At 41.4% G+C, this 16,202-nt stretch overlaps 2 protein-coding genes across 2 annotated transcripts in view; both read left to right on the top strand.

Annotated features, from left to right (window-relative positions):
- TMCC2 (transmembrane and coiled-coil domain family 2) overlaps nt 1–13,855 on the top strand; it is a 31,214-nt gene extending 17,359 nt beyond the window's left edge. The window contains exons 3-6 of the mRNA XM_053454382.1: nt 3,755–4,018; nt 5,273–5,964; nt 11,758–11,893; nt 13,304–13,855. Of these exons, the coding sequence (XP_053310357.1) occupies nt 3,755–4,018; nt 5,273–5,964; nt 11,758–11,893; nt 13,304–13,615 (1,404 nt within the window). The 3' untranslated portion in view covers nt 13,616–13,855. The remainder of the gene's footprint in view (nt 1–3,754; nt 4,019–5,272; nt 5,965–11,757; nt 11,894–13,303) is intronic.
- LOC128472511 (complement receptor type 1-like) overlaps nt 1–16,202 on the top strand; it is a 198,225-nt gene that overhangs the window by 130,171 nt on the left and 51,852 nt on the right. The window lies entirely within an intron of this gene.

The raw sequence follows: 16,202 nt of genomic DNA, 5'->3' as shown, positions 1-16,202 counted from the left end.
ATATTAAATCAGCACATACAGATACAGTAGCGTGTAATGGTTCTATTTTTTAAAGTTCCCTGACATCCTATTGACCTAGCACTACAATTAAACAATTCTAAGAGAAGACGACGTACACAATTTAAACGCCATGCTGTCTGTGCACAATGCAATGCAGTATGTTTATGTTTGGACAGACCTGACATATTCAGGACTGTTGGCAACTATGTATATTGCAAAATATAAATGGATCATTGTGTTTGTATTGTCTCAAAAGCCCTATTTAAATTGAAAAGGATGTCTTATTTGAGTGGGTACATCAAACACGGAAATAGGGGAATGTTGAGCAAACCAACATATGTTAAACATTGCAAAAAAAAAAAAGTACGATATTTAGGGTACTAAAAACTCGGTACTGAAGGGGTTAAAACCATGCATTTCAGGCAGCATTGCCTATTACCGCATTTAAAGGTATTGAACTCCTCATGACACCCGTTTTTATTTATTTATTATTATCTTAAATATATGGTTTTATCCCTTAGCAGTGGTTAGTGCAGTGCTTGTTTCACCTTGGTTTCATCCAGATAATTGGATGATTTTTGTTAATGTCGGTTTAAATGGGAACCACGTAGTAATATTTTTTTTCAGTGGTGCCATTTAGTGAAAAGCCAAAGCCTTCCTACTATGGCTTTCTGATGCTGTATAATTGCATTTTAGTGACGCTATCTTATACCGTTCTACAAGACAAACAGGCAAAGTCTGAATCTCACTTTTACCTTGCGGTAACTAAAAGAAATGTCTAGAAAACAGAAAATGGATAAGGGAACAGGAGGAAAAGGGGAAAGAAATGAGCAGTGGGGGGGGGAATGGAAAATGCTTGCCTCCCAACATTTCAAATAGCCAAAGATATGTTCGGGGGGGGGGGTTAGAGTTGTCTCTTGGGGCAGGGCTTAATCAGGACTCTTAATGTATGCATTTTTGTCATTTGAGCAATCTATTTTATTTGCACAATTTATTTTGTAAACATATTTTCAGCTTTTTCCATAGACATGACGTTTAAGGCTGGTGAACACTGTACCACTGGGACATCAGTGGAAGAAAGAGCAATAGGGGGATGTCTGTCCCAAAGAGGGACTGTCCCCTTTAATCAGGGACATTTGGAAGGTATAGGGTATATGTAGAAGCACTAAAATGGACATAGGTGACTGAGGAAATAATGTAGGGAACAAGAAGGGTATGCTGTCTTTGTGCCCCATAATATCAAATTGAGCCCTTGATTGCGTTGAAAACCTACACTGCCAACATGCCTTTCAGCAAATATGTTTTCTTTCATGCTACACCAAACTTCTATATAGTACGCATCATTTAATGCTCTTAAAGAAAAATAATATTATCATTTTTAACCAGGTACAGTTATTAAACATCTCTCCAGATAAAGGAATAATGTGCTGACCATAGTTCACAGCTGAATGTGGCCAACAACAAGTAAAAATGTGGAGCCTGCAATATAGCAGGTTTAATGTTGTATATCACACCCACACTAACCAATGAAATATGCATTATTATTGCTGTGATACCAAACAGGTTTGCATTGATTTTTTTTTTTTTTTTTGAGCCCACGCAAATCATTTAACACGTACTGATTTGCTGTGTAGCCATTTTTTCTCCTTGGTGTTATTTGGAACTTGTTTTGCTGGGTGCAGTAAGTAAAGGCGTAGAATCCAAGCAGGCTATAATGCCGGAGCAGCAACATGTTTATCCTGCGCTGGGATAGCCGGAGTCATTTGTTTCACCTACTCCCCGTGTACACTGTAGTGTGGATCCAAGGGAGCAAGCAGGTCTTAGAACAAATGGCACTGCAACAAAAAAATACTATTTGGCACCCCCCTTATTTTTTTCACTTTAAGAGTGCTTGTAATTTAAAACCAATTTCCAGCAGTTTCTATACAAATTATTGTGACTTTAAGTGCACTGTGATACACTCATAGTCAGCAAAGAGTATGAGCTTTTAGGGAATAGGGTTATCAGGGGAGGAAAGAGGAGAATTTTGGCTCTTAATAGGGAAATCTGCCCCTAGCAAAGTGACCCAGAGACTGTCACCACATTGTCCCTTTAGGAAAAACCCATTTCTGGCTAGCATCCTACTGATTCAGGCATACCAGGATGCTGTCAATAACTATCAGTGTCCCTTTGTGCCATTTACAATGCGTCTAACTACCGTATATTCCGGCGTATAAGACGACTGGGCGTATAAGACGACCCCCAACTTTTACAGTCCAAATATAGAGTTTGGGCTATACTTGCCGTATAAGACTACCCCTCTACCCAGCGTACAACAACCAGCCAATCACGGCAAGCGATGTACCTTACCGGTGATTGGCTGGTTGTTATACAGACTTATACTGCCCGTATATATATATATATATATATATATATATATATATATATCTATCTACACAAACGCCTGTCCATACATACACAGTTATACACTGCCCTCACCACATACCCCTGCCTTTACACACACACACATATATATGTATACACATGTATATATGTATATATATATATATATCTATATATACACATGTGTATATCTATATATACACACATACATCTGTGTGTATATATGTGTGTATACACATACACATGTATGTATATATATATACACATGTATGTATATACACACATATATATATATATATACACACCAGCTTACAAACACACAAATACACTGACCATCTCACACCAGCATACATACACTGCACTCTCCCCATCTCTTACCTTATCTTCTATCTTCTTTCTTCCATCCAGTTGTGGGAGCGCGAGGTCTGGCACTTCAGACCTCAGCTTCCCTGCTCCCTCATCACTACGCGCCGGCAATTGATGCCGAGCGCCAGGACATGACGTCATCCCCGTGCTCGGCATCAATAGCCGTCGCGTAGTGATTAGAGAGCAGGGATCCGAGGTCTGAAGTGCCAGACCTCGAGCTCCCTAATGTCGGGCTAGTTAGAGGGAGGTCGTGATCTCCCCAACCAGCCCTGCTGATCAGGGCTAGTTGGGGAGATCACCATCTTGCATCTACCTCGGCGCGGCCCTGAAGACCGGCCCAGGGGAGGCGGCTTCTCCGCTCGCCCCTCCCCTAGAGATTGGTGGCTTCGTGGGAACCTCCGGCTCCGTAAGTACCCGGTGCTCGGTTAGTACCCGGCGTATAAGACGACCCCCGACTTTTGAGAAGATTTTCTGGGGTTAAAAAGTCGTCTTATACGCCGGAATGGTATATGTAGCAATCCTCAGACACCCAGAGCACAGTGTCCGTTGCGGTCTCTATGTCCTCTCACATAGATCTTAAGACCAAGGTGTTGTTTAATTTCATAAGCGAAGTGTATCCAATTATTTGCGCCCTCCCGAATCCTAGGTAAAGTTAAGCAGTGGTTTGATGAGCATTGTTAGGCAGAGGATTTAGTCATGTTTACATGTTTAATAAGGAAAGCTAACCAGGGTAAAGCTAATAAATTGTATTGTTTAAAGTAAATTTGAATCAATTATTGCATAATATTATTTTTTTCCCCAAAATCTAATTTCTTTCTGTAACAAAACAAATATATGGATTCAAACTTTGCTGGAAAACTTGCATCAAAGCGTAAAGGTTAAGATTGTCTATGTCAGGAATTTTCACAAATGTCTGTCTGTGCTTGTGTTGACTTCACTGGACTGTCACAGAATTGCACGATAATATGCCATAAAGCTTCATCTTTTCAATCTTTTCTCCCATCAGCAATTGGACAAGGGGGATCTGAGTACCTTGAGTCTCCCACCCTGTGCAGCTCATGGAGGCTCAGAGGGAAACATCAGCTTGGAAGTCCCAGAGGGTGCACCGGACCCCCAACGCACCAAAGCGGCCATGGACCATCTCCACCAGAAGATCCTCAAAATCACAGAACAGATCAAAATAGAACAGGAGGCTCGGGATGATAATGTAGCAGAGTATCTAAAGCTGGCTAACAACGCAGACCGACAGCAGGCCTCTCGTATTAAGCAGGTAACATGGATCCACCAGATACTGAGATAAACTGTGACCCTACAGTTTGTAGAATGTTCCTTTGTCTGTAACTAATCATGTGCTGATGTTGGTGATAAAAGACTAGGGAAATAATTCAGTTGATATTCTGAAGAGCCAAAGGTAATATTGAACCATCTGAACTATAAGGTGGGTGACCTTTTGTGGTGAAAAGCTTGCTTCCAGTGGGTCCTGCAAAGAAAAGAGCTCACTTTTGGTGGAGAAGGGATAATTTTATGGGGCTTTTTTTTCAGGACTTGGACTAAGCCACTTACAGTAGTTTCAGTAAAGGGTAATGTTAATGCCTCAGCAAGACATTTTGGACAATGATATGCTTCCTTTGGGGGACAGTTTATTTTCTAACATGAAGGTCCATAAAGACATGATTGGATGAGTTTGATGTAGAAGAACTTGACTGGACTGTACAGAGCCCTCACCTCAACCCTATCAAACACCTTTGGGATGAACTGGAACACAGATTGGGAACCCGGCCTTCTCCTCCAAAATAAGTGCCTGACGTCACTGATAACCTACTGGATGAATGTGCAAAAATCCCCACAGAAACACTCCAAAATCTTGTGGAAAGCCTTCCCAGAATAGTGGAAGCTGTTATACCTGCAAAGGGGGGACCAACTTAATATTAGCGTCTATGTATTTAGAATACGATTTCATAAAATGTTGGTGTAATGGTCAGGTGTCCCAATACTTTTGTCAATATAGTATGTTTGTATTTTGGCAAGTGATGTTTAGTAAAATGGAACAAATTCTGGATGTTTTATAGCTTCAGTTTTTTATTGACATTGGTCTACCCCTATATTAGCACATTTTCTGTAAATAGTAGCATATTGGTATTTTGCACCAGAATCACTTTTTAAAAGTAACTTCTTCTCTACCTAAGAATAAGTGACACAAATATGGAGATGTCTGATGAAATCATGTTTGCTAGAGAAGTAAGCTTTGCAATGTAAGTGTATAGTGGCACACAATTGATTGCTCACAATTTTCAGCAAAGTTACACCAAGCTGACAACCTTGTTTTTTTTAGTGACAGCCCAGCAAAATTTGGAGTTAAGGGATATAATTGTCTTTCCTTACAGCCTATGTCAGTATCCACATGGGCTTCTTGGCATGCGATGGGAGTTTTGAGTCTTAAGATTTGAGTCTTTGCACCAGAAGTAATGGGCAGGCTAGATGGGCCAAAAAATCCTAATCTGTCTTCTGTTTTCATAACCCTCAGGTTTTTGAGAAGAAGAATCAGAAGTCTGCTCAAACAATTGCTCATTTGCACAAGAAACTGGAGCATTATCACAAGAAACTGAAGGAAATTGAGCAGAATGGTATTTCTCGGCAGCCCAAAGACGTATTGAGGGACATGCAGCAGGGACTCAAAGATGTGGGAGCCAACGTGCGAGCAGGCATCAGTGGCTTTGGGGGTGGGGTAGTGGAGGGTGTAAAGGGAGGACTTTCTGGCCTGTCTCAGGTTACACACACTGCAGTGGTATCAAAACCCCGGGAGTTTGCCAGTCTCATACGTAACAAATTTGGAAGTGCAGACAACATTCCACACCTAAAGGATGGACTAGAAGAAGATGGAGAGGGACAGGGGGGTGCTCGAGCTCTAAGTGGAAGTGCCACTCTTGCACCTAGCCCCAAGTATGGCAGTGATGATGAGTGTTCCAGTGCTACATCTGGATCGGGCGGGGGAGGAAGTAACTCTGGGGCAGGACCAGTAGGCCCAGGCAGCCCTAGATCTAACACATTGGATGGGCATCACCATGGGCACCATGGGGGTTTTGATGCTATCCTGGAAGAGCTGTGTGAGATCAAAGATGGACAGAGCCATATAGAAGATACAATGGAAGATCTGAAATCACAGCTGCAGCGAGATTATAGCTACATGACACAGTGTCTACAAGAGGAGCGTTACAGGTGGGTACCTGTGAGTGAATACTCCCTAGTCCACGAGTCTAGTTGGTTCAGTAAGTCATTTGCACAAGCCTAGCATTTTCCCCCTATTGCCTGCTGTGTAGAATCACAATGGGTTTTCTGCTGTATACTGAGCCAGTATATATACAGTACTGTTCAAACGTTTGAGGTCACTTGTTTTATTTTCTTTTTTTTTTATTTTTTTATTTTAAGACAAGCAAGGTGCATAAGGGACCAAAGGGGTTAAACAAGTATTAGAATGTATTTAGCAGGTATTTTCATAAGCTTTTGTAGATAATTAAAATATTCAAATAAAAGTCTTTTTTTTCATAATATTTTTTTTAGTAAATGTCACGCACAGCGTAAGGTAGAACCTGTAATCAGGTAGAACAGCGTGTGCAAGTCCAATAGACAGAACACCAGAGTCCAGTATAGAATAGCCAATGAGCAAGCCAGGGTCAGGAAGCCAGAAGTCAGGATCGTTGCAGGGTAAGCCGAGGTCAGGAAGCCAGAAGTCAGGATCGTTGCAGGGTAAGCCGAGGTCAGTAAGCCAGAAGTCAGGATAGTCGTAATGTAAGCCGGAGTCAGATGCCAGGAATCGGTAACAGGAACGCGTACTGAGATGACACTATACAAGATAGGTACAACCATCAGAAGGCAAGGCTGAAGGGTTTCTGAGGCTCTTAAATAGAAAGAGGACGTGCAGACTTCAATTAGCATTTTCCCGCCATAAATTAAAAATGCCGTTACGTCACTTACGGTCCGCGGCCATCTTGGGGTTGGCGAGATCTCAAATTTCTAAAAGGACCGGTAGTACCGGCTGGCGCCACTAGGTGGCGTACGGAAGAGCGTGTACGCGCGGCAGGACCGGACCAGGTTCCAGAAGGCGGCGGCTGCCGTGTGGAGTTGCGGGGTCTTCCCCGTCCTCGCGGCGGCAGAAGCTGTCTTGCGGAGGAGGGGGTCTTCCTCTCCTCCGCGGCGGTTGAAGCTGCTGTGGTAGGGCGTGGGGTCTCCCCCTTCTCCTCAGCGGCTGTGGCTGTTGCGGTAAGGTGGGGGGTCTCCCCCTCCTCCGTGGCGGCTGAGGCTGCTGCGGCAAGGTGGGGGGTCTCCCCCTCTTCCGTGGCGGCTGATGCCGCTGTGATGAAGCCGGCGGTCTCCCTCTTCTCCGCGGCGGCTGAAGATCCGCGGACCCGGAGGAACCGGCAGCCAGGTACGTTACAGTAAACCACTCTTCCCCATGATACGCCTTTTAACCCTCTATATGCCAGAGTGGCTTATGGGGGTTACAAGGCATAGCCTGGGGGCAGATGTGCATAACTGGGGGGCCAGGTTGGCAAATAAAAGGAAATAAAAAGAAAAAAAATATTTTTCTCAATCATAGCTTTTATTAAATATGAAAAAAATTGTTTACATGAATATATATTTACTAGTAAAACTTGTTTCCTACAGGGTAGTCTTATATTCAGGCTTTTTCTTTTTTTCCTAAATTAATATTCAGATTTTGGGGGGTCGTCTTATAATCGAGCACATACTGTATATATGATCACAATAATGATATCTAATGAAAGCTCTTCTTGTCTTTGGAAAGAAAATATAAGTAATTGAGAAAATTGCAGCTTAACATGCACCACAGAAATGTTGTTTATCATGAAGGGTACACAAGTAAACCCCTTAAAACTATATATTTTCAAAAACTAGACAGCTCAGGGGATCTGGTTAAGGGAATATTAACCTGTCTCATACAGCTGATTCCACACCAGCACCTTCCAAAAAAGCAAAATATTTTTCACATGCACTGTGCAGCTTCACCATGTTTATTTTTCGATATGTGAAAGAACAATAAAAAGTCTTGATTTGTGTTCGGTAACACTCCTCGTATACAACAATACCCCACATGCATGGATAAGTAATGCTTCTCAGACATTGTGGAGTCAAAACTGGAACATGTGCGTTTCAGTTTTCAAACTTGGAATTTTGCCAGAGATCTTTACTAGGCTCATGTCATGTTTGAGACAAAGTAGAGGTCCCAAATATTAATTTAATCCCATAAAACTATATGTATTTCCTAAAAGCACACCCCTTGAAGGTTTCAAAGACACCCTACTTACTTTTCTATGTGGCCCACGGCAACCACAATAGACACCTGGGCAGTCAACAGCTGCATTTCCCCCGCAATCACAATGATTGGTGATGTGGACATTTATTTGGTGTGCCGTACCAGGTATGTCACAGACCGGTGAGCCCGCTTGGGCATGAAGTACCTGGTATGTCACCAGACCGGAAGGGATTAAACCTATATCTCACCTGCAGAATTCCCTGCCAATTCTTCCTTTTGTTAAGTAAACCCCAATGTTTTATCAGTAAAATCTTTATAGATTTGTGTTTGAGCCTCCCAAGTGCTCACTGGCTCCTACTTACCTTCTGTGCCTACCTTCTTTATGGCAGCCCCCCCGGCATCTTCTCTGCATTAAAAGGTGTACTGTTCCTTTAACACATAGAGTGCCAGGATATGATGTCTAATCACCTTCTACTGCAGTCTATGGGGCTGTGCTGACTTGGGCCTGATCTCCCAAGAGTGCAATCTGCCCCCAGTTGTTCATCAGGCAGACTACTGCCCTCCTTGGCCTGGGCCCACTAAGCCTAGGCCAGAATACATCACTGCCCCTATGTACAATCTATGCAGAAATATGAAACGTTTTATGCTTTTTTTTTCTCAAGAGACTGCAGATATGGCGAATTAGCAGACAAAATCAATGAGGATAAATTAGGCAACAACAACAAAAAAAACAACCCAAACTACCAAACATGAACAACATTTTTTTAAATGTTACATTTTCTAAAAATTGCAGCATTTCAAAAATTTTCATTGTGTTTTCATTTTTGTTTATTCATATTCTTTTAAATGTTTAGTCATATAGCCAACAGCTCATGTTCCATGGGATAACAGTGACACAAAGTGTCTATAGCCAGGAGGAAGTGTCTAGCACATTACCCACAGGTCAAAACAGTCCTTCATAAATTTAGATCAGACATATCAGAGGAACATGAATCACTGTAAGAAAATGCTTTTTCAATGTTGCTATACCTGTTATCCCCTTCTTAATGCATTTCTTTGAAGTTTTCTTTATCACTTCTTTGAAACTCCTCTGTCTCCCCAGCATTGTTTAGTTTCTGATTCACTGTATTCATAGGTGGCACTGATGTCAGGTGTCACGCCCAAACTAGGGTCTTGATTCCCAAGAAGGTACATGTTATGGAATGTTTATTTTCCTAAAATAGTAGCAGCACTAATAGAGAATTTATTGGATTTATTTATTTTTCCCCATTATGTGTCTCATTGGTTGTGTGTGTGTGTGTGTGTGTGTATGTATGTTTTTATATAAATCCATACCTGGGTGGTGCATCATGAAACCAATTTCTATATAAGAAAGTAAAAGAGCACATTATATCACATTCAAGGGTTTTCTTCTATGAAATATAGATTGCATCAATTTATTTATCTATGTGAATAAATTGTCCCCTGTCTTCAGCAGAAATTCTCTCTCCCTCTCTCTCTCTCCTCTCTGAAAAATACCCCTCGTCTTATAATCCGGGTCGCCTTATAATCAGACCTCAAATAGGTCTGACCATGAGACGACTAAGATCCAGATCCCCCACGGCTGCAGGGAACCTGGATCCTCCTGTCTCCCCCACCCCACATACCGGTGCTTCTGAGTCCCCGGTGTGCAGCCAGGGCACTGTGTAGATGTCTACGCGATTCGCGTAGACAACTTGCGCTGCAGCCGGAAGGAGGAGGTGTGGCTAGCAGCGGCGTCCATCGCGCAGACCTTCCCCGGCTGTCAGAGATCAGAGTTCCTCGCACCGGTGCAGACAACCCCCGCTGCTAGCCACACCTCCTTCCGGCTGCAGCGCAAGTTGTCTACGTGAATCGCGTAGACATCTACGCGCTGCCCCGGCTGCATGACAGGGGAGTCAGAAGCACCGGTAAGTTTGGGGGGGCAGGGGAGTGTTAAATGGGGGGGCATAAGGCATTTCTGGAGGCAGAGTGTTCTATGAAATGCCTTTTAACCCCCTTAATTCCACTCTGCCTCCAGAAATGCTTTAACGCTCTATACGCCACTCTGCCTCCTGAAATCCCTTAAACCTCCCTATATGCCACTGTGCCCCATAATATGCCTTTTAACCCCCTTAATGCCAGAGTGGCATATAGGGGTATAAGGCATTTCTGGAGGCAGAGTGGCACATAAGGGGTCACAAGGCATATCATGGGGCACAGTGGCATATAGGGTTAAAAGGCATATCATGGGGCACAGTGGCATATAGGGGGTATAAGGCATTTCTGGGGCAGATGTGCATAACTGGGGGGCAGGTTGTAAAACAGAAGGAAATAAAACCAAAATACTTTTCTCTATCATAGCTTTTATTAAAAAAAAATAGTTTACATGAATTAATGTTTACTGGTAAAACTTTTTTCCTATAGGGTCATCTTATATTAAGGCTTTTTCTTTTTTTCCTAAATTAATATTCAGATTTGGGGGGTCGTCTTATAATCGAGCAAATACGGTATATATATATATCGTATTTGCTCGATTATAAGACAAGGTTTTTCCCGGAAAAAACTTCTGGAAAATCGACCTCATCTTAAAATCAAGGTCGTCCTGTAATCAGACCTCAGATCATCCCCTATGATACTTCCGAATTCCAGCATCCTCAGCTGCATTTCCGCATGCACCAGGGGCGAATCCGCATCTGCCGCCGTTACCATCTCCACGGCCAAAACACCATCCCCCGCTGCAGCTTTCTCCGATGTGACCAGATCACAGCATCAGCCGGAAGCTCACAACACTACTGTTGCGCGGGTCACGTGGGTCGCGCAGTGCTCGTCTATCCACGCTTCGATTTGTAAATTGTGTCATATCCCTGCCTATAATTCTATGCAAATCAGTCCTACCTGACAGTCTGCGCTCCTTTTCACAATTTGTGAAGAGGAGCACAGACTGCCAGGTAGGAATGATTTGCATAGCTGGTTCAATTAGGGGCACATCTTAGTGAACCACATTTCCCATGATTCCCAGGGTGTCTTAAGCGTGACTGAGAATCATGGGATGTATTGTTCCTAAAGATGTGCTATTCCTATCTGAGCCACTGACTGGTGAGCAAGAAAAAAAACACTCTACACATGTAATAAGATATGACAAAAACCGTGGTTTTTTATTTTTTTCCCATTAGGGTAGTCTTATATTCAGGCATATTTACTTTTCCCCCCCAATAAGATCAAAAGTAAATCATTGCATTTTCATGTTCATTTCCCACAAAAATGTTTTCAAAAAAATGCAATTAGATACTAAAGCGCCTTCGTAAACAAAATTAATTTTACAAAACTACTTCCACGACCAAAGACTGTCCAGAAGAACAGTTCTTCTCTCATACTCTTGGGTCTGTTCATTAAGAAGTCAAGAGGTCAGTTGAGTTAAGGATTACCCACCCATTCACAGCGGGATGAGGTTAATGTGAGGCCTATTTAGGTTAAATGTTACAAAGAAACCTTGGCTTATGTACGTTTGGGTGCCAGGATTTCTCTGGATACATCCCTGGCTTCACTTTATACTTTCTGTCTGGCTTCTAAATTCTACATTTGGTTTGAGCAGTCAAAACATAAAAAAAACATATTACTGTAGCCATAAGGTTGCTAATCTATCAGCTATTGTTAATATTGTTAACATTATCCCCTGCTTTTACACCACAAATAAATATGTTAAAGACACTCTTTGTCTGTTTCTTGCCCCTCTTCCCCAGGTACGAGAGGTTGGAAGAGCAGCTTAATGACCTGACAGAGCTTCACCAAAATGAGATGACACTTCTGAAGCAGGAACTGGCAAGCATGGAGGAAAAAGTTGCTTATCAATCATATGAGCGAGCTAGGGACATTCAGGTATGAATAGAGAACAATGTAATCTCTTCCATTAAATTGCATACAATTGGCATCTCACCATCTTTCTTTAAATTATTAATTAAAAAAGTTTAATAAATAGTAATAAATAGCCTCTAATCCAGTAGTTACAATCTTCATTCCAGTTTGAAATTTGTCGCATTCTTCTAGTGAATTTAGAAAAAAAATATTATTTTGTTCTATGCTTTCTGTATGGAGGAACACCATACATACACAATATGGACAAAATTATTGGGGCATCTGACCATTACACCAAAAGGGACTTTTATGACATTGCGTTCTAAATACATAGACATTAATATGTAGTTGGTCTTCTGGGAAGGCTTTCCACAAGATTTTGGAGTGTTTCTGTGGGAAGTCTTGAATCCAGCAGAACATTTGTAATGTCAGGCACTGATGTTGGATGAGAAGGGCTGGCTCGTAATCTCCGTTCCAGTTCACCCACAAAGTAAGATTGTCTAAAATGTTTTTGTATTTTTTTTTTTACATTACCCTTTACTGGAACTAAGGGGCCTAGCCCAAACCCTGAATGACAGCCCCGACCATTATCCTTCTTCCGCCAAAGTTTGCAGTAGGCACTATGCATTAAATTAGGTGGCGTTCTCCTGGCATCCACCAAACCCAAATTCGTCCATCAAACTTCCAGATGGTGATTGATTGATCACTACAGAGAACACATTTCCACTGCTCCTGAGTCCAGTGGTGGTGTGCTTTACACCACTCCAGGCGACCCTTGGTATCCTGCATAGTGATATATGGCTTGTCTGCAGCTGCTCAGCCATGGAAAACCTGACACAGTGCTCCTGCTGAAGTTGTTTCCAGAGGCGGTTTGGAACTCTAGTGAATGATGCTACAGAGGACAGATCATTTTTACGCATTACGTTGTTCAGCACTCGGCAGCCGTGCTCTTCAAGTGTGCGTGGTCTACAGCTTTGTGTCTGAGCTGTTGCTGCTACTAGACATTTTCACTTCACTAATAGTTCCATTAGCAGTGTGTAAGAAACACCTAAATTCAACAATTAGGAGGGGTGTTGCAATACTTTTGTCCATATAGTGTATATATAAAGAGTATCCAGAACATTTAAGCGGGCATACAGAACATCATCAAAGAATGTCATAGTCGCATCCACTGAGCAGAGTAGAATTATACTTCTGTACTATTCTATTATGTGAGGAAAATAGATGTTTTTGTAACACATAGTGTACATCCATCACACACAGGAGCACTCTAATTAAAAGACTGGATTAAAAGACCTAGTCAATCGCATTAACATACAGTTCATCCCACTCCTAAAAAATCTTGCTTTTACTTTCTCTTAGCTATTTCTTTTCTATCCGCTTGTATATTCATTTTTCAGTTAAACCAATACAGTAACACAGTCTCTCATTTAGGAAGCAGTGGAGTCCTGCCTGACACGAATTACTAAGCTGGAGCTACAACAGCAGCAGCAGCAGGTTGTGCAGTTGGAAGGTGTGGAAAATGCCAACGCCCGAGCTCTGTTGGGCAAGTTCATCAACGTTCTGCTGGCTTTGATGGCGGTGCTTCTGGTCTTTGTATCTACAGCAGCTAGTTTTATCACCCCTTTGGTCAAAACCCGGTTACGTCTCCTCTCATCCCTGCTCTTTCTTCTCTCTCTTCTTACGCTCTGGAGGCACTGGGACTGTGTTTCTTACTGCCTGGAACATGTCCTGCTTCCCAGCTGATTACTTCCATGCCCTCACAATGTGATCTTGCAACTGTGTCCTCCTTCCCACAGTCTAAAGGGATATGAGAAATGCTGGGGGAGGTGTTGTCCAGTACAGTTAATATATGTACATATTATGTGTGCTGGATATATATATAGATCTATTTATCCATATATTGATAAACCTATATAGACCTTAACATAGGGGCAACTTATTTCTCTTCCTTTCAGTTCAAGGAGGCAGAGGTGTACAAAAGAATTTTTATAGACTTAACGCTCTACACAGAATGTGGAATGATTCTGTGCAACACATAGAGCTGATGTAAAAAAAAAAAAGGTACATGGTCGTTTTAGGTGAGATAAATTGCGGAAAGCTGCATAATAAATTATGTTCTGCAGAGTGTAACTGAGGTGCAGTGCTTCCCTTTATTAAAAAAACAAACTAGGTCATATGTCGCATTATGGAAGATCGAGCCTTGCAAAGTATAGAAAGTTTTGAATCGAATGTTGTCGATTGTGAGAACCTGAAGCCCCCAAAACCCACCAATCCAACTTTAATGTTGGACAAATATTTCTATTTGCAGAACTTGCCCCAAGACTCAAACATCAAGGGAGACATGATGTTAGTTGAGAGAGTCTAAGGAGGTAACTGGTGGGTGAACATTAAGGGAATATATATTGTATTCCCGTCACACCATTTTTTTTTTTATTATTATTTTTGGTAATCACAGTAATGTATTGCTTACAGGAAAGGTCCCCAGCAAGAGTCCGAGTAGTGCAAGTGGCTTTTTTTTTTTGGCATGACGGTGCTTTTAACAAATGTAACTATTTATAACCTAAATGCAATAACAATGAGATGCCCTCCAGCTCCTTTTGTTGGATAACATTGCATATCATTACCAGCCTATCGGCAAGGAAAATACTGGTCTGGAATAGAAAGATTAGGAAAAACATTTTCCTATATCCTGCTATTGTTAAATTTCCCGACGTTATGTTTGATAAGGCATAAATAGTCCGTCCTATTTATTTATTTATTTATTTTATCTACTGCATGCACTCCTATGATGACCACAAACAATGCTATCTATTATGTTTCTTTTTGTTTTTTTTTATATGCAGAAAATTTAAACTGGCATTGTATGGTTCCAACAGATTATTAAACCCAGCCCTGCAGTATTAGAACTGGTTACTGCTCCAGTAGGTGGCGCTGCCTTTCTTCTGGCACTTTTATCAGTTGTGATAATTATACCACCAGTCAACGTTTTTTTTTTTTATATATTCCTAGCTTCAGAAAATTAGTTTTATTTTCTTTTAACAGCTCAAAATTCCCCTCTCCATATCACTTCCAGTATGATGCCATCTCACTTTATTTAGATTCTATCATAAAATGTGTATCTGTGGAGAGGTTTCGCCCTCGTACCAAAGTGAACATATCATTTGTGAGGCTGCTTCTGAGCTGGTCATTCCATGATTCTCTAGGCTGGCGGGAGTGGTACTGCCAGCTGTATGTGTAACTGTTTCTGTGGGAGGGCAGACTCCCAATTTTCTGAGATCTCCCAATTACTGCTGACAGTGTGGATCACAAGACAAGATTTGTATGTCACATTTTCTTGCTTGTGTGGAAATAAACTTTTCACGTTTAACAGAAATCTTTTTGTGTCTTTTATTTTACTGAGACGTTCAAGGCTGGTTTCATATCTCTAGTGATCATAGGCAGAAGATTTTAGGAGCCTCCCATCACAGAGTTGCTGACACTGCAATTGATTATATCCATATGAGATATTCATTGATCTAGATAAATGATGCGTGAGGTATAGGCAAATGATGAGAGCAGATGTATCTGAAATTTATATCCTTTATATGTGTGGGTATATGTTATTGCTAAAAGGACTTCGCATAAAATCAGTAAGTGACCCCAATAGGTTACATGACATACAGTTGTTTTTCACGTGCGGTACAATGTAATCTGGATGTGAGGTTACTCCTCCACTGGAGGGCGCCCATAAATCAGATCTGTGCACTACCCTATCACTATCAGGGATATGATCAGGGTACTATCGTAATCGTGTGTGTATATATATATATATATATATATATATATATATATATATATATATATATATATATATATATATATATATATATATATACGTAATGTTATTCTGCAGCCCTGTACAGTATTTTACAGTATTTTAGGAAGACAAATTAGTTGTAGTAATCTTTATTCCATTGAAAGATGAAAAAATCTTGTACATTACTTTGTTTCCATTTTAGCCACTGCCTGCACATGCTCTCGATACATTACTTTTTGGTTAATGTACCGATTGAGACGGGTGGTGTTTGCCTTTTATTTTATAACAGCTAACGAATGGAAAGAAAACATTATTTTACGGAAAACTATACAATCATTACCATGCATCATTTTATGTCTTTTATGTTGTATAATGTAAATATATGAAGTAATCTGTCATGGACAGGAAAGAGGCGTTCCTGCTCCCTTACAAGTGGACCACAACTAAAAGCCACCAGGATTTTTGACTCAGTGGACCTTCACTATTCAGATGGGTGACTGACAGCAGGTGCCACCATAGCGAGCTGATCTTGTG

The sequence above is a fragment of the Spea bombifrons genome, chromosome 2, assembly GCF_027358695.1.
Source record: "Spea bombifrons isolate aSpeBom1 chromosome 2, aSpeBom1.2.pri, whole genome shotgun sequence".
NCBI classification, from domain to species: Eukaryota; Metazoa; Chordata; class Amphibia; order Anura; family Pelobatidae; genus Spea; species Spea bombifrons.
This window is presented reverse-complemented; position numbering and strand designations above follow the sequence as displayed.